This window comes from Schistocerca serialis, chromosome 9 (assembly GCF_023864345.2).
Source record: "Schistocerca serialis cubense isolate TAMUIC-IGC-003099 chromosome 9, iqSchSeri2.2, whole genome shotgun sequence".
NCBI classification, from domain to species: domain Eukaryota; kingdom Metazoa; phylum Arthropoda; class Insecta; order Orthoptera; family Acrididae; genus Schistocerca; species Schistocerca serialis.
In genome coordinates, this window is record NC_064646.1 from 440138603 (window position 1) to 440159632 (window position 21030).

A 21030-nucleotide genomic window follows, 5' to 3' on the forward strand; every position below is an offset into this window, starting at 1 on the left:
CAAGAACACATGCAGGTATCATCAGTTATTCAGGGATCAAACCCATAAGTCCAATGTGCCATGTGAATACAGAAATGTTAAGCGCCAAGCAGAAGTCAATGCACCTGTCTGTTCCTCTAACTGCCTGTATCTCACTGACTGTAAGTCACGATGCAAATTCTTGATAGATACCACCTCAGATTTAAGTGTTCTGCTGCAGGAAAAGGCACTTAAGTATCACCTGATCACTGCCTTCAAGCTGACAGTGGCCAACAATTCTGATATTTGTACATACAGCACACAGCATATGGAACTAGAACTGGGGCTGCATCATGCTATAACACGGAAGTTCGCTGCTGCTGATGTAACGGAACCGATCATAAGTGGACCTACTTGCCCACTACCACTTGCTGCCTGATGTCACCGACACCTGCCTATGAGATGCAGTCATCGGGCTGTCATTGACTTGGGAAAGGAAGATGTCCTATCCTAGTGGAACTCATTGACAAGGTTGCTGTTGCTGTAACTGACCATGCAGCATATGCCCCCATGAGATTCAGATGGTGCAGTATCTGAAACCTCATGATCCACAGCAACATTCTGAGTCTGCTCTTTATTTCTTGCATCGATCAAAATTGATGACATGTAGCCGCGCAATATTCTGTGGGGGTGATGAGGCACATTTTACTCCATGGGAGGTATGCACAGAACTGCCAGATTCGGTGTACTGTTAAACTGTGTGTTGTGTGTGAAGAGCCGTTGCCCTTACCACATGTGACTGTGTGTATGAATTCACAAGCACCTTTATTCTTGCTCTGTTCTTCTTTGAACAGAATATGGCCAGATGTTCTGTGAGGCATACCATGACACCTGCACATTATCGAGACCTCCTTGTACAACATGTGATTCCTGCTTTGGAAGAGTGCAACAATGTGGAAACCACTGTTTTCATGCAAGATGGGGTAACTTCTCATATAGCTCGCCCAATGAAATATCTGTTTACTGCGACCATCCATAAACTTGTTATCTCTAGAGGTTTTCCAGAAGCATAGCATGCATGATCATCTGATCTGAATCCATTTGATTTTTGGCTCTGGGGTATCAAAAAGAACACGTGTACTGGGGACACATTCAGTCTCTACCTGACTTGAAGACCAATACACAAGAACACATTGCTCAGATTCCACCAAAACTGCTGTGAGCAACTGTTGATCACACTGTTTTATAGATGCAGCCTCTCATTGACATCTCCGGTGCTCATATCAAACAAACTGTGTAACTGATGGTTAATAATAACAACATCAACATTATGCCTGTCTCACTTGTTTGATCTTTCCTGGCCATGCCCCATTCATAATCTGTTACATATGGAAACATTTCCATATTTCTTTCTTGTACTCAAAGTACTGGATTTGCACGTGGTAACCAAAACTGGAACTAATGTTTTTTCCAGTATAAATCGGTCCTGCACTAACACATTAGAATACCTACCAAGTTTCACTGCCATATAATAATTATAGCTCACACTGGACCTCTGTGAGGAGCTCCACTTTAATTATAATCACTCAATCACATACTGACCCCAGGTTATGTTGGTAGTAAACAACAGTATCAGATGTAAGGGCTGTTGCAAAGTCTCTGAGCCTCACTTCCCTCAGCTTTCTCATGTGTACTACATGTCCTCCTGTGGACTTATTAACAATGACCTCACACACTAGGTTCTTTTCTGGACATGATTTAGACTTTTTATTCCCTGCTGTCAAGGCTTGTCTTGCACACGGACATATGTATTCCCCTAATGTCACCATTCTCCATTCAACCACATATTATGCCTTTTGCAAGTGAACCAATGGTGTGTGTGTGTGTGTGTGTGTGTGTGTGTGTGTGTGTGTGTGTGTGTGTGTGTGTGTGTACACACACATAGAGAAAGTGTTTTGTATTCAAGGGTTTCCCAGTTCTCCAGAAATTACATTTGAGTTATTCAGTATCCCTCCAGAAAAATCCACATCCAGAAATTTTTGTTTTTGTTTAGTTCCAGAAGAGTCGGGATCTATCATATTCTGTGATTTGTTTGTACTTAATTGGTGTTCAATAAGACCTATCTCATTGAAGAAGCAGACTTACAATAGGAATGTCACAAGGACTAGAGGACCATGAATTTCAGACAGGCCTCCTTTAAACAGCCCTCAAAAGATTGGAGCTTATTTGGCTCCCATTGTCATGCCCCTGAAACCTTTGTAGGCCTGTCATTCAAGTGTGAAGTAATCACTAGTAAGTATGAAGCTGATTAAGGTGAGTAGGAAGGATGTCATGAGACCTCAGTCCCCAGAGACAACTGATGCCATGCATGTGTGAGTTGTGCATGTATGAATGTGAGCCCACGTGTGTGTGTGTTTTTTTCTGAATCTGATGGAAGACTTCGCCAGATGAGTAAGTCAACTTTTAAATATGGCTGCCTGCCACTCAAGACTTCCTCTATGTGGCAAGTATTCATATTGATGTAAATCCATTCTGGATTTTTCATTGTTTAATATAACTGGCACGGTAGGTTAGGAGACAGTTTGACACCTTTTGAGGCAACGCTTGGCCTGTTGCTGCAGTTTGTAACTGGTTTGATAGATAATATCATTGAAGGCACTGTGATGAGAAGCTACTAGAAAATTTTGTGGAGGGAAAGATATTTACCAGGGAGAAAACTGAAAGCAGTATATAGGTCATAAATGACATGGGTGTAGGCAAGAAGTTGCTGTGTTCGGTAATGCAGGAGGTAGGGAAGGATTATGTTATATTTGAAAAAAAGATAATTTGAAGTTAAGAGCTTTACAGGTAATTTCTAGTGACACGTGAGATTTGAGGAACAGGATGTGGGACTTCAGTTGTGAGAGCACAAAAGCATGGCTTTTAAAGGAATAGGTGATGGGATGCATCATGGGAGGAGAGGAAAGACTAATGTGAAACAAAAGATGTAGCAAAGAAAAAGAAGCCATAAAATAAAGGCTGTTAGTGACTTGTAAGAAGATTATTAGAACAAGCATGAATTTAAAGAAGTGGCAAAAATCAAGAGAGAAGGATGAAGGAAACCAGTGACAAAAACTGTAAGAAAACTGGAAAAACTGAACATACATTCTTTTGGATGGGAAAGAACAATAGAATAGGGAGTAATAGGCAACTGACATGATTTGGGATGGGGGAGGGGAAGGGGAACAGAAATGAATAAAATGCTGAGAGAAGATAGTAAATTACTGTGCTTCATGAAGAATATAGTAACAAATAGAGAAAATATCATTACACTGTGTAGCAATGAGTACACAAAAACCAGCTGAAATATAACAATTAATGAAACGAAGATCCTATCCAAATACAGAAACCGACAGTACACGAGATTACAGTCAAGCTTAATATCAGATGAAATCCAATGAAACAGATACAAGCAACTGTCACAAAACAGCAGAGATGCTGAATTGACAGGAACATAAGAAAGGGCTGAGAATTTTGCCACACACACACACACACACACACACACACACACACACACACACACACACACCACATGTATGGCCACATTCCTTCTTTGGCAGCTGGAGGCTGACTACATTGGGCTGCCACTGCACCTTGACTCTGAGTGTAGAAAAAAGATGGGGAGTGTACGAGAGAGAGTTGTGGAAGAGTGGCTGATAAGCTAGAAGGCAGGGGGCAGTGGGAGCTCAGGACAGGAATGAAGCACAGGTGAGCTTTTTCCAGCTGTACACGGGAGGAGTTGTGTGTGGTGCACAGTGACATGGAGCAGTGGATTGGCAGGGGGACACAAGACAAAGAAAGAGGAAGATTGTGGAAAGAGGGTCTGATTGCAGGATGAGTGACATTAGGGTCAAGAGGCAAGGGTGAGTTGGGTGTGAGGCAGGGTCTAATGGATACTGAGGTCAGAAGTATTATTAGAGGATCAAAAGACGTGTTGTAAGGACAACTCCCTATCTTATCAGACCCAGGACACCTGTGAAAACAGTCATGTCACATACCATCTGTTCCATAATTTCTGCACTGTATTATATAAGGCCATGATTACTAATCAGCTCTCCACTTGAATGAATGGTCACCACCAAACTGTGCTCAACAACATGGTTGACCAGACATCTGAACACATCGTGCTCACTTTCAATGGCTTCACAAGCTGTGCCATCTGGATTCTCCTCCCTAACACCAGCTTTTCTGAATTACATAGATGGGAGTTGTCCTGGCAAAAACATCCTTCACACATATGAAAAATGTAATTACTTGTGTCCTAATCCCATTCAAATTGCCCCCTTCCCCACAAGAAATCCTTATAGCTTCAAGGTCTGCCTTGTGGTTTACTTTCCCTTACACAGCCTAAAAAACTGCCTTTGTGCCCCATAAAACATTGTACTCCCAAAAATCCTCTTCAGATTCCCAATGATTTAGTGAACAAACAGTTTGAAAACCTTACCCTACAGAATCTCAGGTTTAACCATGCTCAAGCTGTCAAGTACCTGTTTTCTTTTACTTTTTCACTTCAGTGAAAGAATTTCATCATTTCAAAACCTACTCATCACAGACCATCCATGTCCTCATTGAATCTTGTCTTAAGTAAAGCTATTCTCCCTCCAAAACATGATCTGCCTCCCCCAGCACCACCCCCTCCCACTCTCTGTAATCTCACAGGAATTTTTCACATCCAACCTGGTGTCCCACTCATTCTTGAAATGCCTTCCCAGAGAGTCCAACGTTGTCACAGCTATGGAAGAAACAGATATTCCAGACCTATTAAATTGTGTTGACCTTCAACAAGTTTTGAGATACCACTAAGTCACACAATTTGTTGACTATTAAATTATTGATTTAGCAGCAAGTTTCGATGTGATACCTCATTATCAGGCTTCAATGCCATTACAAAAGCATATTAAATTTTCTTTTAATGACTGTTGTGATCATCCTGTGGGGGGGGGGTGGGGGGGGGAGGCAGGAAGAGAGGACGAGGGTGAAGGGGAGCAAGGGAGGGAGGGAGGGAGGGAGAGAGAGAGAGAGAGAGAGAGAGAGAGAGAGAGAGAGAGAATAACCTCATATGAGATGTCATCATGAACTGCACTACACGACTGAGGTGTCTCTGACAACTTTCCAACACTTCTGCTTACAAACTTTACCACTATGATTCCATGACAAATGTTCAAAATTACTCCCAACAGTTTCCCACAGCATCAGTCTTTCACAAATCCTGGTACCTGAATCCATCTCTGTTCTCACACTGGCAGCCCACTGTACATCCACTTTGAACCTGCTCCCAAAGCTCCAAAAATTCAACTACACTGGTCTCTCCATTGGTCAGCCTATTAAAGATAACTGCAGCATCTCAAACCAACTGTTTGCTATCTCCAATTATACATCGAAAACACCACTTCCTCCAATGTATTTCCACAGTTCCTGTCTCATTACCATCAAACTCCTTGCTTATTACCATGAATGTCCTTGCTTTGAAGGAACACTACTATGTCCTCCTTGCACCAAACTTACCACCTCTTTCCTAACCTTTTTGACCAATCATACATTGTCCCATAATTACTCTCCCTTGAAGATCTATTATACAAACAAATTTTCATGGTACTTTCCTATACCAGCCTGTTTGTTTCTATCCCTTCAGTTTAAAACTCACATCCGACTCAGAGTCATTGATGATATTGTCCCTTATCATTTAGCTACAATATAGCAGGTCAGCGACTGGAAGCAGTTAATTCCATAAATTATCTGTGAGTACGCATTAGGAGTGATTTAAAATTGAATGATCATATAAAGTTGATCGTCAGTAAAGCAGATGCCAGACTGAGATTCATTGGAAGAATCCTAAGGAAATGCAATCTGAAAACAAAGGAAGTAGGTTACAGTATGCTTGTTTGCCCACTGCTTGAATGCTGCTCAGCTGTGTGGAATCTGTACCAGATAGGGTTGATAGAAGAGATAGAGAAGATCCAACGGAGAGCAGCGCGCTTCGTTACAGGATCATTTAGTAATCGCAAAGGCGTTACGGAGATGATAGATTAACTCCAGTGGAAGACTCTGCAGAAGAGATGCTCAGTAGCTCGGTACAGGCTTTTGTTGAAGTTTCGAGAACATACCTTCACCGAGGAGTCAAGCAGTATATTGCTCCCTCCTACGTATATCCCGCGAAGAGACCACGAGGATAAAATCAGAGAGATTAGAGCCCACACAGAGGCATACCGACAATCCTTCTTTCCACGAACAATACAAGACTGAAATAGAAGGGAGAACCGATAGAGGTACTCAAGGGTACCCTCCGCCACACACCGTCAGATGTAGATGTAGATGATATGGAGACATTGGAAGAACAACCTCTGTTCTCTTCTCTGGACTCTCAATATCTAGTCCCACATCTCTATTACATGGTTCTCATCCACTCATTGAGCTACTTTCTTGGATGTTGATTTCTGTATCTCTGATGGCTTAATAAAAACCTCTTTTCATACCAGGGCCACCCATTGCTACTCCATTTCATCAGCTGTCATACATTTCACATTACAAACTTGACATCTAAGGATGTCACATCTGCAGTGGGAAGGACTTACCCAAGTATGCTGATTACTTTTCCAGAACCTTTAAAAACAGACAGTCTCTTGCACAGCTTGTCCAGAAACAGACTTATTTCCATGTTTCTTTTCATGACATGAATGAATGCCTACTTTAAATCAATTGCTTAACTTACTTCCATTCTCATGCAATATCACTCAAGCCACATAATTTGCCAGGGCTTCAGCTACCTCTCATCACACTCTAGTTGATGGACACCCTACTCCAAATTCTACCCTTATCTTCTAAAGCAGTATTAACACCCACACAATCTACATAACATCCTAGTCCACACCAGTCTTGAACGTCTTGAGTAAGATCTCTGTGAGTAATCCTAGGTTCATACATACACTCTGAAACAAGAAAAGGAAAGGTGCACCATGAAATAATTATGTGAATGGCATGGAAATCAGTAGATGTGATGTACACATGCTGACAAATAAATGATTACAGTTTCAGAAAACATGGATGATTTGTTCAAGAGAAAGACTTCACAAATTCAGCAAGTCAGTAACACATTGGTCCACATCTGTTCCTTTGCAAGCAGTTATTCAGCTTGGCATTGATTGATAGAGTTGTTGGATATCCTTCTGAAGGACATGCCAAATTCTGTCCAGTCAGTGTGTTATATCATCAAAATCTCAAGCTGATTACTCCAAACATTCTCAATTGGGAAGAGATATGCTGGATTTTCTGGCCAAGATAGCATTTGGCAAGCATGAAGACAAGGAGTAGAAACTTTTGCCACATGTTGGTGGGGATTACCTTGCTGAAATGTAAGGCCAGGATGGCTCGACATGAAGGACAACAAAATGGGGTCTAAAATAGTGTCGACATACTGCTCTGCTCTGAGGATGCTGTGGATGACAACCAAAGGGATCTCGCCAATTGAGAATGCTTGGAGCAATATGGGCAGGGTCCTCCAACCATCTCAGGATTTTGATGACCTAATGCATCAGTTGGACATAATTTGGCACAATATTTCTCAGGAAGGTATCCTACAAAGACTAACAATCAATGCCAAGCCAAATAACTGCTTGCATACAGGCCACAAGTGGACCAATGTGTTATTGACTTGACCAATTTGCGAAGATCTTTCTCTTGAATAAATCATCCAATTTTTCTGAAATCACTATCATTTGTTTGTCTGTACAAGTACATAAAATCTTCCGTCCGTCCCAATCAGATAATTCTTATATGGTGGGTCACTTTTTTGTTTTAAGAGTGTATATCCATCACTTGGTACTGGAGTGTAGTCACTGCCACTTCTTATCCATACAAAGGAAGCACCACAGCTGAAAGCAGCCTTGTCATATACCTAAGCCACAGTGTTTTCTGTCGACATGACAACAAAATAGACTTCTACATGCACGGACAGCCACCACCAAACAGTGGCCAACCACAAACTTACACTGCTGCTCGATGAATGTGCAGCACTGTTCCTCACAGTTTTTTGTAGACTTATTAGTTCATCTGCACTGTTCTATCTAAGGGTGCAAGAAAATTCCACAAACTGGCTTATTTTTCTTTTATTCTGTAATAATGAGATAAAATAAATGAAATTAATATTGTCTTTCTTTTCATTCTTGAATTATTTTTCTCATTAACCATAGGCAATTGAAATGATTCAATATAGAAAACAAGATACTATTTCCATATTAACTGTATGCACTTGTAAAGAAATTTCACAGTTACACCACTGGCAATTAAAAGTGCAACACAATGAAGGCAGTGCACAACAAATGTCAGACTGGCATGAAGTGTACTACATGATTGGATAACCAAATGATTAGCATTTCTGCAGAATCACATTAAGTGAGTAGGAGTCACACCTCCTGCATTCTGAATTCAAGGAGATAATATGCAGAAATCACGTACAATTGCTACGTTTTGTGAGAAGATCATGGCGCGCCTCATGTAAAAAGGAGAAATGTCTACCAGCACTGTCTGATTTTGACAGTGGCACAGTTGTGGCCTACTGAGACTGCTGTTCACCATTCTGTGATATCGCTGATCACACTGGACAAGATCCCATGACTGTCACACAAATATGGAATCGATAGGTTCAGGATGGCGATACTTGATGCCATGCTGGACCTCAAGTACCACATAACTAGTACTAGAGAGGACAAACATACTGTTTGTTCAGCTGTGCAGGATGATACAGTAGTCACGAAATGCGCTTGTAGCAGCAGTGTAAGTTTGTGGTTGGCCACTGTTTGGTGGTGGCTGTTCGTGCATGTACTGCAACATGAACTGCCAACTCCGCTGGCAGAATGTCAGAGGTAGTTCAGGGATATTTTCTAAGTATTTTGGTATGGTCTCTGATGACCAATTACAGACTAATTTATATCATTTGATATTTTTTATCATCATTTATCTTTCTATCTCAGTTGAACTGAAAATATCTGCACAACAGTGTTAATGTCAGTGGTATTTGCTGTCTGTCTTGTTTGGAAAGAAACTTGGTCTAGTCACTCACGGTACTTGCTGTTGACAACAGTAATGTCCATTTCACTGTTCACCCTCAAGCTTGCATTTAGTGCTACTTAGTTCTGTCCCAGATCTGTTTTTCGGCAGTATTAGTTGTATGTAAACAGTGACATACAGCAGTACGGATAGGCTTACTGATCAAGACATGGCCAAGATGTACCTCATGTATGAATTCCCTGAAAGCAGAAGAGTGGTACAATGCTGCTATGCTGAATTCTTCCTGCAGTGATGAAAGCCTGAACACAGTACTTCTGCATCTGGGTGCCTACTTTGTGTTTTGTGTTATATGAGCACAGTACATTGAGTCACTTCAATGTGGCTGAAGGCTCATTTTCCATGCTGATTTGGCAAAACTACTAAAATTTCTCACTCCAATGAAACCTTCTCAACTTGTTGGCGCTTTTAGAGTGGCTCCCAAAAGATGACTGGCACTAGAAATCCCAAGATAGATAGATAGATAGATAGATAGACAGTGAAACTTTTTACGATACGGTAACGAAGAAATGACAGGTTGGAAAGCTGGATTATAACTGTTACAAAAACAAATATCATTAACATACCATTCGAAGGAATCAAATGTCAACTAATTGTTATTATTGTCTTTGCACAAGTGATTAGCAATTAGAATAATATACAACTGCATTTTTAGTTTACTTGTTCTACTTACTGGTGTACGGCTACCATCTGGCGCTGCCACATAACTTGAACCATAGAAGTGGCCAAAGTCCTGGTGTGCTTCCCGACCATCACCAGAGGTAAACTTGTTTGGAAAGTATTCAGTGCCAACACGGTTGATTGCACAAGTAAAGTAGCTGTTGGCAATAGCCGCATTGCGTGCCTCTATCCCCCACAGTGGTTCACTGTAACAGTCATAATATAATTATTTAGTGCAAAATTGTCACCAAATAAGACCAATGGCTGCAAAATATCCCTACAACACAAACACAAATATAAGCACTTTTAATGTCAGATTACAGAACACACATATTAATGAGACTTGTTAGGTGAAATTTTCTCCTTCAATGTCTTCTTACTGATGATAACATATTTTATGCAGTATCAATCATGCATTGAGACATTATGTCTCATAAATATAATCCTGAGAATGGGTTTTCCAGGGTTTGGATTGACATAAGTTACACATTAACTCAGAGAAGCAACCAATGCAAGATTTTTCTGCAAGACTGCTAACAATAAATTATGAGTAGTCTATTCTGCTCACACTGATATTTATGGGAATTACTTACATTAGAGAAGCAACTACTCTCAAACATACCACTGCTCTTACTCTTACAATAATCAACTTATTTTTACCTGCTACACTCATGTAATCCAATTTTTAATGGCAAGACCATGCAGCGGAAATCCTGAGTCACAAACAGGCACAACAAGAAAACTGTCAATAAAGCTTTCAGCCCACAAGGCCTGTGTGAAAAATAGATCTCACACACACACACACACACACACACACACATACACACACGTGACTGCAGTCTCAAGCTACTGTTGCCACAGTGGTTACAGTTGCCTGAGACAGCAGTCATGTGTGTGTGTGTGTGTGTGTGTGTGTGTGTGTGTGTGTGTGTGTGTGTGTTGTCCATTTTGGATGAAGACCTTACGGACCAAAAGCTTTATTTGTGACAGTCTTTTTGTTGTGCCCATCTGTGACTCAGATCTCTGCAATATGGCGAATGCAAACTTTCCTTTTCATAATATTGTCACATTCCATCCTGGATTTTTCATTGTTTGGTTGAAATGGCTAGACATTTCCAGAAGAATAAGTGGGCCCTGACCACGACTTACAGATTACAAGCTACACATTAAATCTGAAGAAATTGCAGAAATGTATGAAATTAAGGAGATGAGACCTGTACAAATTGAAAGAACCAGAGGTTATTTAGAGTTTCAAAGGGAACGTTAGGCTATGACAGACACAAATGAGGAAAGGAATACAATAGAATACAACCTGGTAGTTCTGGGAATGGAATACTGAAAAAGAAAAGGCTCAGTAGGAATCTTTGGATAACATATTAGATACTGATTTTATAAAATTGTGAGACAGAATGACTGGGCAGCACATATCTTCTCGGGGTTAACTTGTTAACAGATACATACAAAACTACAATAAATAATCCCAGCTTTCCTTAGGTTACAGATGAATGGCAAGTCACTCAGACTGCAGGATGAGAGGTGCAGCTTACCTGATCTGGTTGTCTCATCTTCTATAATCTTAAGCCTAGTTCCTTTTATTAAACGGTTGGACCAACACTTGTTAAAAAATACGCACTACACTGCAGCACATAGTTTTCAGTTCCTTCACATGCACAATTTCAAGCAATGGAAAATCAAGAATGGAATGTAACAATATTACAAAAAGGATAGTTGCTACTCACCACATAGTGGAGATGCTGACAAGCAGACAGGCACAACAACAAGACTGCCACAAAATAAGCTTTTGGCCACCAAGGCCTTTGTCAAAAATAGATGACTGACAGACACAAACACACATATGCAACTCACACACATGACCATAGTTTCTGGCAGCTGAAGCCAGACTACAAGCAGCAGCAGTAGTGCACGATGGGAGAGGCAACTGGGTGGGGGTAAGGAGAAAGCTGGGACAAGGAGGGGAAGGAATACCAGGGTAGGGGTGGGGGACAGTGAAGTGCTGCTGGCGAGAATGCAGGGACAAGGTGGAGGAAGGGTACGGCAACTAGGTGCAATTGGGAGGTTAGCTCGAGGCAGTGGGGAAATGGGGGGGGGGGGGGGGGGGTAGCAGAAAAGGAGAAAAGGAGAGAAGTAAGGACACTGATTATGTTGGTGGTATAGAGGGCTTTGTAGTAATGAAGTGGGAACAGGGAAGGTGCAATGTGAGTAAGGGCAATGACTAAAGAAGGTTGTGGCCAGGAGGGTTATGGGAACACAGGATATATTGTGGGGAGAGTTCTCACCTGCACAGTTCGGAAAAGTTTATGTTGATGGGAAGGATCCATATGGCACAGGCTGAAATGAAGAATGTCATGTTGGGCAACGTGCTCAGCAACAGGGTTCTCCAGGTGCTCCAGTTGTCTCTTGACTGCAGTTTGCGGGTGGCCATTCATGCGGACAGACAGCTTGTTGGTTGTCATGCTCGCATAGAATGTGTCACAATGGTTGCAGCTTAGCTTGTAGATCACATGACTGGTTTCACAGGTTGCCCTGCCCTTGCTGGGATAGGCGATGTTTGTGACTGGACTGGAGTAGGTGGTGGTAGGATGTATGGCATAGGTCTTGCATGTAGGCCTATTACAGTGATATGAGCCACAAGGTAATCGGTTGGAATCAGGGGTAGTGTAGGGATGGACGAGTATATTGTGTAGGTTCAGTGGATAGTGGCATACCACTGTGGAAGGGATGGAAAGGACAGTGGGCAGGACATTTCTTGACAAAATAAATTTCGAGTGAACAGTCTGGTGTGAGTGTACGAAGGACACAATATTTTGGCAATTCACCTTGCTGCCACCATCAGGTGTGCTGATGTACTGCCAAGAGACAGCAGGCACGAGGTATATATCAGATTCCCCCTCCCTTGGGCACTCCCTCCGCCGTCCACACCTGGGAACTCTCTCAGCTGTCCGTGCCGGGGTTCAATGCCCAGCTTGTGGCCCAGCATCTGGTAGTTCCCTCATAGGTCCGCGCCCAGGGAGGTTTGCCAGTGGTGTTTCAGAGGTTCCTCCCCCTGCCCTCAAAGTCAGTACATTATGGGATATTTCTATCTTCTCCTTAATCCAGATAATGGCTGGTTCCCAAGCTTGGTTAAGGGAATAGCTGCTGTCACAATTCAGTTCAGGTTTTCTTATTCTGATCACTATAGCTTCTTTGATGATACAGTCCCAATATGTTGACGTTTGTGTTAGGACCTTGTTCTTGTCATAATCCATGCCATAAAGTTCTGACAGGCAATGATCGGCAATTGCAGACTTATTAGGCTGATGTAATCTCCGTTGGTGTTCACAGCATTGGTCTTCAATGGTGCGAATTGTCTGACCTATGTATTCCCTACTGCATTGGCTTGGTATTTTGTAAACCCCTGATTTACGTAAACCAAGGTCATCCTTAACACTTCCAAGAGTTGCTCTGGTTTTAGTTGGAGGGCAGAACATGGTTTTTACTTGATATTTGTGTAAAATGCGTCCAACTTTTCCTGATAAGGCCCCACAAAACGGAATGAATGCCATGGCCGTGTTTTCCACTGGTTCTTCATTAGTTTCTGCCGGTTGTGTTATGAGTGTCAGACATAGAGCATCCCAGATTTGCCTTTCCTTATAACCGTTCCTCAGAAACAGGGACTTCTGATGGGCCAATTTTTGTTGGAGACTGTCATCAGAGGCAGCGTGAGCTCTATGTACAAGAGTTTTTAGCATGCCATTCTTCTGAACAGGGTGGTGGCAGCTATCCGCGTGTAGATATAAGTTGGTGTGAGTTTTCTTTCTATACACGCTATGCCCCACCTGCTGTCATCTCGTCTTTTGACAAGAACATCCAAGAAGGGGAGCATCCCATCTGATTCTACCTCCATGGTGAACTTGATATTCTCTTGTTGAGAGTGCCTTGAGTTGAGATGTGTGAGAAATTCCATCAGCTTGTCAATTCCATGTGGCCAAATAACAAATGTGTTGTCCACGTATCTGAAGAAACAGGTAGGTTTTAGATGCACTGACTCCAAGACTTCTTCCTCGAAATGTTCCATGTACATGTTAGTGACGATGGGAGAGAGAGAACTTCCCATAGCAACACCTTCGGTCTGCTTGTAGTAGTCACCATCAAATAGAAAATATGTTGATGTTAGAACATGTCTGAAGAGATCAGTGGTTTTCTCATCAAATTTCCAGCCGATGAGTTCCAGAGATTCAGGTAATGGAACCCTAGTAAACAGGGAAACCATGTCAAAGCTCACAAGTATGTCAGATTCCTTAATCATGACGTGGTTGATGCATCCCAGGAAATCTGAAGAGTTACGGATATGGTGTGGGCACGTCCCCACGTCAACAGCCGAGAGAGCGCCTGTGGCACAGATCGCAGAGGGAGCGCCCGAGGGAGGGGAAGGGGGAATCTGATATATACCTCATACCTGCCGTCCCTTGGCAGTACATCAGCACACCTGATGATGACAACAAGGTTGACTACCGAAATATTGTGTCCTTTGTACACTCACACTAGGCTGCTCACCCAAGATTTATTTCGTCATGAAATACACCTGGAGAAATTGAAGAATAACAGGACATTTCTCATTTCAGGGCACGACAAAAGGCAGTCAAAACCCTGGCAGGGAATGTAATATATCTGCCGTCCGCAGATAGGAAAATCTCAGAGTGTGAGTTATAGCGTTTTTATTTAAACTAAAGTCTTTCTTCAAAATTTACAAAACAATATTTGTGAGGTAGGACTGATCCTCCAAGCCTACCAATAACTAAATCAGAGATTCTTCCAAACATGAACTGTCTGTAGTAACCATACAACTTCACCAAACCAAGCCCCAGGCATCTCGTGAAGAGCGGCGCGGAGTCCACGTTGCCATCACCTGAGTCCGAGGATGAGTAGAGGCCCTGTGAGGTTGGCTCCGGTACGCTGGTGGCGGTGGACGATGACGCAGCGGCTACGATGACACCAGTGGGCTCGCTCGGCGTGAACTGCCTGTCCAGGCTCCTGCGCAAGCCTAAATACTGCTTGGCGCATGGATATGGCTGGCTCTATTTGCAGTCATGTGTCGAGCGGAAGGAAAGAGGTCTGCAGCTGCGGCGACCTCTTGCGGCGCCGTGGACGCCTCCTGGTGGTCTCTGGGAAGTGTCTGTGTTTCCGGGACGACCGGCCAGGCTGACCCCTACTCGGTCTGGGGCCCACTGTACCAGTCTGCTTCACAGGAAGCGAGAGTTGCAGGCGCTTAGTCTGGACACAGTAAAAATGTAATTCAGTTGCTCCAGTCTAGGGTGGTACTGAGTTATGAGGGGAATGCTTCTCTGTGGACCGACAGTGAGGCTTTGGGATGTGGTGGATGACTGGAAAGATAACTCATCGTAGATTTTTTTTTATACAAGGTTGGGAGGATAATTACAGTTCGTAAAGGCCTCAGTGAGACCTCCAGTATATTTCAAGAGGAACCACTCATCACTGCAGATGTGACGGTCATGGATAGGCTCTATGGAAGGGAATTCTTAATAAGAAATGGGTGACAGTTGTCAAAGCGGAGGTGTTGCTGGTGGTTAGTAGATTTGATATGGACAGGGGTTACTGATGTGGAGGTCAACATCTAGAAAGGTAGCTTGTTGGGTTGAGTAGGACCAGGCAAAGCAAATGGAGGAGACGCTGTTGAGGTTCTGGAGGAATGTGGATAGAGTGTTTTCATCCTCATTCCAGATCGCAAAGATGTCATCAGTGAATCTGAACCAGATGAGGATTCTGGGTGTTTAGGAAGTATTGCTCTAGATGGACTACGAATAGGTTGGCATAGGATGGTACCATGCGGGTGCCCATAACTAAACTCCGGATTTGTTTATATGTAATGCCTTCAAAGAAGAAGTAATTGTGGGTGAGGATATAGTTGGTCATGGTGACTAGGAAGGAGGTTGTTGGCTCGGAATCTGTCAGGCATTGGGAATGGCAGTTTTCAACAGCAGTAATGTCATGGGCATTAGGGATGTTAGTGTAAAGAGAGGTGACAGTAGTGACAAGCTGGGCACTGTGAGGTAAATGAACAGGAACTGTGGAGAGTCAGTGGAGGAAATGGTTGGTATCTTTTATAGGAGGGTAGGTTCCAGGTAACAGGCTGAAGGTGTTGGTCTACGAAAGCAGAGATTCTCATAGTAGAGGCACAGTAACTGGTCACAATGGAGCATCCTAGATGGTTGGGTTTATGGATTTTAGGAAGCATGTAGAAGGTAGGAATGCAGATAGTGGTGGGGGTGATGAGATGGACTCCAGGGAGAGGTTCTGGGCTTAAGGATTTGAGGAGAGACGAGATCCTGTTGGATTTCTCGAATGGGGTCACTTTGGCAAGGTTTGTACATGGATATATCTGACAGCTGGTGGAGTCCTTCTATCAGGTAATCCTTGCAGTTCAAAACAACAGTAGTGGAGCCATTGTCCACAGGTAGGATTATAAAGATGGGATCAGTTTTTAGGTGATGGCCTTCCAAACCAACAATCTCCTTCCTAGTTGCCATGACGAACTATATCCTCACCCGCAATTACTTCTCTTTTGAAGGCATTACCTACAAACAAATCTGAGGTATGGCTATGGGTACCCGCATGGCATCATGCTATGCCATCCTATTCATGGGATGTCTAGAGGAACCCCTCCTAAACACCCAGAAGCCTAAATCCCTCACCTGGTTCAGATTCACTGATGACATCTTTGCGATCTGGATCTATGATGAGGACACCTACCCACATTCCTCCAGAACCTCAACAGCTTCTCCCCCATTCACTTCACCTGGTCCTACTCAGCCCAACAAGCCACCTTTCTAGATGTTGATCTCCAACTCAAAGAAGCTACTTCAGTACCTCGGTCCATATCAAACATACTAACCACTAGCAATAGCCTTCACTTCAACAGCTGCCACCAGTTCCATACCAAGAAGTCCATTCCATTGAGCCTAGTCACCTGTGGCTGTTGCATCTGCAGGGATGAGTCGTCCCTCTTGAAATATACTGAGGGTCTCACTGAGGCCTTTACAAACTGTAATTATTCTCCCAACCATGTACAAAAACAAATCTCCCATGTCTTATTTTTCCAGTGACCCATCGCCTTCCGAAGTCTCACTATCTGGCCATGGAGAAGAATTCCCCTCTTAACTCAGTACCATCCAAGACTGGAATAACTGAATTACATTCTCTGCCAGGATTTTGACTACCTCTCGTTGTGTCCTGAAATCAGAACTGTCCTGCCCACTATCCTCACCCCTTCCACAGTCGTATTCCACCATCCACTGTACTTACACAAATCTCATCCATCCCTACACAACCCCCACTGCTCCCAACCTCTTTCCTCATGGCCCATATCCCTGTTAATTGACCTAGATGCAAAACCTGTCCCATACATCCTCCCACCACCATCTACTCCAGTCCAGTCACAATCATCATCTATCACATCAAAGGCAGAGTTACCTGTGAAACCAGTCATGTGATCCACAATCTAAGTTGCAATCATTGTGTTGCATTCTATGTGGGCATGACAACCTACAAGCTGTCTGTCCACATGAATGGCCACCGACAAACTATGGCCAAGAAACAGCTGGATCAGCCTTTTGCTGAGCATGCCACCCAACACGAAATTCTCCATTTCAATGACTATTTCACAGCCTGTGCCATATGGATCCTTCCCACCAAAACCAGCTTTTCTAAATTGTGCAGGTGAGAATGTTCCCTGCCATATATCATATGTTCCTGTAACCCTCCTCGCCTCACCCATCTAGCCCCTTCAATGTTCCCATTCCAGCACTACACAGCCCTCTATTTACCAATGCACCCTGTCTTTTTACTTCACTCCTTTTCTGCCATCCCCCCCCCCCCCCAAATCCCTCTCTCCCCTGCCAACCGTCTAATGTCCTGACTGCACCTAGCTGCCCTACCCTCTCTCTACGTCATCCCTGCACACTCCCCAGCAGCATTTTACTATTCCCCACCCCTATCCTGCTATCCCTTCCCCTCCCTGGCCCAGCCTCCTCCTTACCACCACCAAGTTGCCTCTCCCACCATGCACTGCTGCTGCAGCTCGTAGTCTGGTGTCAGCTGTCAGAGACTGTGGTCAACGTGTGTAGTGTGTAGTGTGTGTGTGTGTGTGTGTGTGTGTGTGTGTGTGTGTGTGTGTGTGTGTGTGTGTGTCGTCTATCTATTTTTGACAAAGGCCTTGTGGGCCGAAAGCTTATTTTGTAACAGTCTTTTTGTTGTGCCTATCTGTGTGTGACCCAGCATCTCCGCTATATGGTGAGTAGCAACTACCCTTTTCATGATTTTGTTAAAGCACAATTTTTATTTTATGATAGTCAGTTTTTAATAGTCAGGAGTCACAATATTTTGACTGGACAGGTGGGTTACACTCATTAACTATTTCACAGTTCAGCAGTGGCAGATTAGATTGCAGTTACAAGCATCTAGTGCATATACATACTTCTTCCACTCACCACTCCCCTGTTACATAACACTGATGTAACATTTAGTAACTTCTCTGGATGGGACCTCCTGGCCAGTAATGCCATATGATCACTCATAGGCTAATTATATGTTACTGCAAAAGGGTTACACAGTAGCATTCAATTTGAGTGTCATACACTGACTACCTGTGTATACCTTAACTAGGTACTAATTATGTGTAGTTGACTCAGTTAATCTGAATTAGTGACCTGTATCATTATATGTACTTTTTGATAAGCAATCCAGAACTGACTACAGTGTTGTCTTGCACATCTACTTACAAAGGTGCATAGGAATAATAATTAAAATTTATCACATTTTTTATATTAACCTTAGAGAACAAAAATTGGGCAGATGAAATTATAATGACTAAGATAGGAAGTATGTTTAATTAAAGGTCAGATAACAGAAAAATTGATAAAATTGTAGGAACTATGTTATGGAAAACACTTTTGTCTTCTAGAGGGATTCCCCTTTCCTGCCAAAATTGACCAAAAAAGGAAATTTTCTGTCTTGAATAACTGGTAAGCTAATAAATTATCCTAGTAAAAGTGGCATTTTTGAAATAAAAAAAATCAGGGTAACATAGCACACTACTAAATTTTGGAAATAATAAGTATTTCAAATTAGAACATTCTAGAACATGAAAACTTTGATTCCAAATAATTTTTGAACTTGGATGGTTCTGGATAAAGTATGATGTTTATGGAGAAGGGGAAAATAAGGGCTTTCAGCTGGGGTGTATCACATTAGCAAGAAACATGTATTTACTCACTAAGAATTCCAACTACATGCATTCCTTAGTAATCTTAAATTCAAAGTTGTTTCCAGGTAAATTAATTAGTTGCCATCATCAGCAACTGGGAACTCACATAGAAAGCAATAAAACTTTATGGCTTTATGCAATGCTTCTGATATTAGGTGACTTGTCTCCTTTACCCCTAAATTATTCGCATTCTACCAGAACTTTCTCACTATATTGTATGTGTGTCATTTGTAAAACTAGATTAAATAAAGAAAAGCAAATTATGTTACTGTTAGGAATGGTATAAGAATAAGTGGGTGGGTCCACCTTGCCTGCTACATAGGGACACACATATTGTGAGGATGATGGGCAACAAAGATGAACATGGAGACCTCAGAGAGAGAAGGACAGATAACCACCATGTCTTCTTAAGTATAGTTATATTTGCGATAGGACAGCTCATTCAGACTCCTTGTCCTCACTAGAGTGGGTTCATCTGGGGTCTGCATGAGATGCCCTTCCTTTTTAACCCTCCCCAGCCTATCTATTTTTCTCCCCGAGGAAGAAACTCCTAGTTCTGAAAGTTAGGGTGGGGTATGTGCCTTTGTCCTTTGTATATGTCTATCAGGGTTTAATGCTACATATATGAGAACATTACATGGTTGCCCTGGATAACACTAAATGAGCTAGCACAGCTAGTGACAGACAATCAAAGAAATCTCCTGGCACTTAATGTCACATACCATGCCATGATTCCAAGAGACAGACTTTCCTAAGGACCAACTCCCAAAGAAGCTCAGACCCGCTCTCTGAGTTTTTCACTTTAATGTAGGGGGAACAAGCAAACTAAATGTCAAATCCTACAAAAAACCTTAAGTGACAGCCACATCAATCTGGGTGCCATACAGAAGACACAAGGTAAATCTGAAGAAAATGCTGTATCAAGAAACAAAACATCTGGTTTCAATTTTCTGGGTGCCACACAGGACCAAGCTTCTGGCACAGCCATGTGTGTGAGATTAAATGTTGAGACTGCACCTCTCATTGCCACTTCCACTGACAACTATGTTTGTGAACTAGTTGTGAAGATTTGCGAGGTTACCATCATTAATGTCTACAAACTTTCCTCTTGTACCTCACCAAAAGATGAACACATGAAAACTTGAACACCCATCTCCGTCCAGCATATCTTGGAAACTTCACCAGTCATCACTAATGTTGGAAATATAAAGAAAATGATGAAAATGTGATGATTTGGTTAACTGATCAGAGGGGCACACACCATGTGTTTGACATTAAAGATCTAGGTATGTTCCAGTCAGCAGTTTGGTAGCAGGAGGATAATCCTGACCTCTGCTTGGCAGTTGCCAGTAATAATAGCCAGCCAGTAGCAGCAACTTGTAAATTTCTCTCACATTTTCCACAGGGCCAACATTTTTCAGTCCTCATTGAACTCAGTATCAATATCCTATTAATATGATCTATTCCACATCCTAGCTAAAAGTTTAAAAAAGCTGACTCAAAGGCATTCTTCATTAACTTAGACAAGTGCATGGGATGGATACTGGCAGCAAATAGGAACTATTAGAGGTTTACAGTGACAGCTATCAATACAGCAAATAAGTCATTTCTAGAGGCTGCCAAAAGGAATCCAACATTTGCTGGACTGTTGAATGCAAGAACTTGTATGAGGAATTCCAGCAAAGCAGAGATCACGAGATGGCACATGAATTACTTCACAACTGTGAGATGTGCAAATTGGGCTGAGAGAGTTGAAGACTTAAGATTTGAAAATGTCAAGCATGAAGCTTGGTCATTACTGAAGAAGCTAGGAGATAATAGCCCAGAGGAACAAGTATGTGGCTCTATGCATCACCGAATCAAACCACTAATCATATGGTGTCAACGTCAATAACTCCACAAGATCAAGATAATGCAATTAAAGTTAAAAAAGAGCTGATGACCATCAAAGCAGCCTGCAAAACAAAAACCAATTACTTGGTCCCCTTCAACATGAAAAAAAATGACAGTAGTTCTTCAGGAAATGGAATTAG

General features: G+C 42.4%; 1 protein-coding gene across 1 annotated transcript in view; it reads right to left on the bottom strand.

Moving 5' to 3' along the window:
- Positions 1-21030, bottom strand: part of LOC126418489 (beta-ureidopropionase) — a 159855-nt gene that overhangs the window by 16463 nt on the left and 122362 nt on the right. Inside the window, exon 7 of the mRNA XM_050085266.1 lies at positions 9731-9923. Within this exon, the coding sequence (XP_049941223.1) occupies positions 9731-9923 (193 nt within the window). The remainder of the gene's footprint in view (positions 1-9730; positions 9924-21030) is intronic.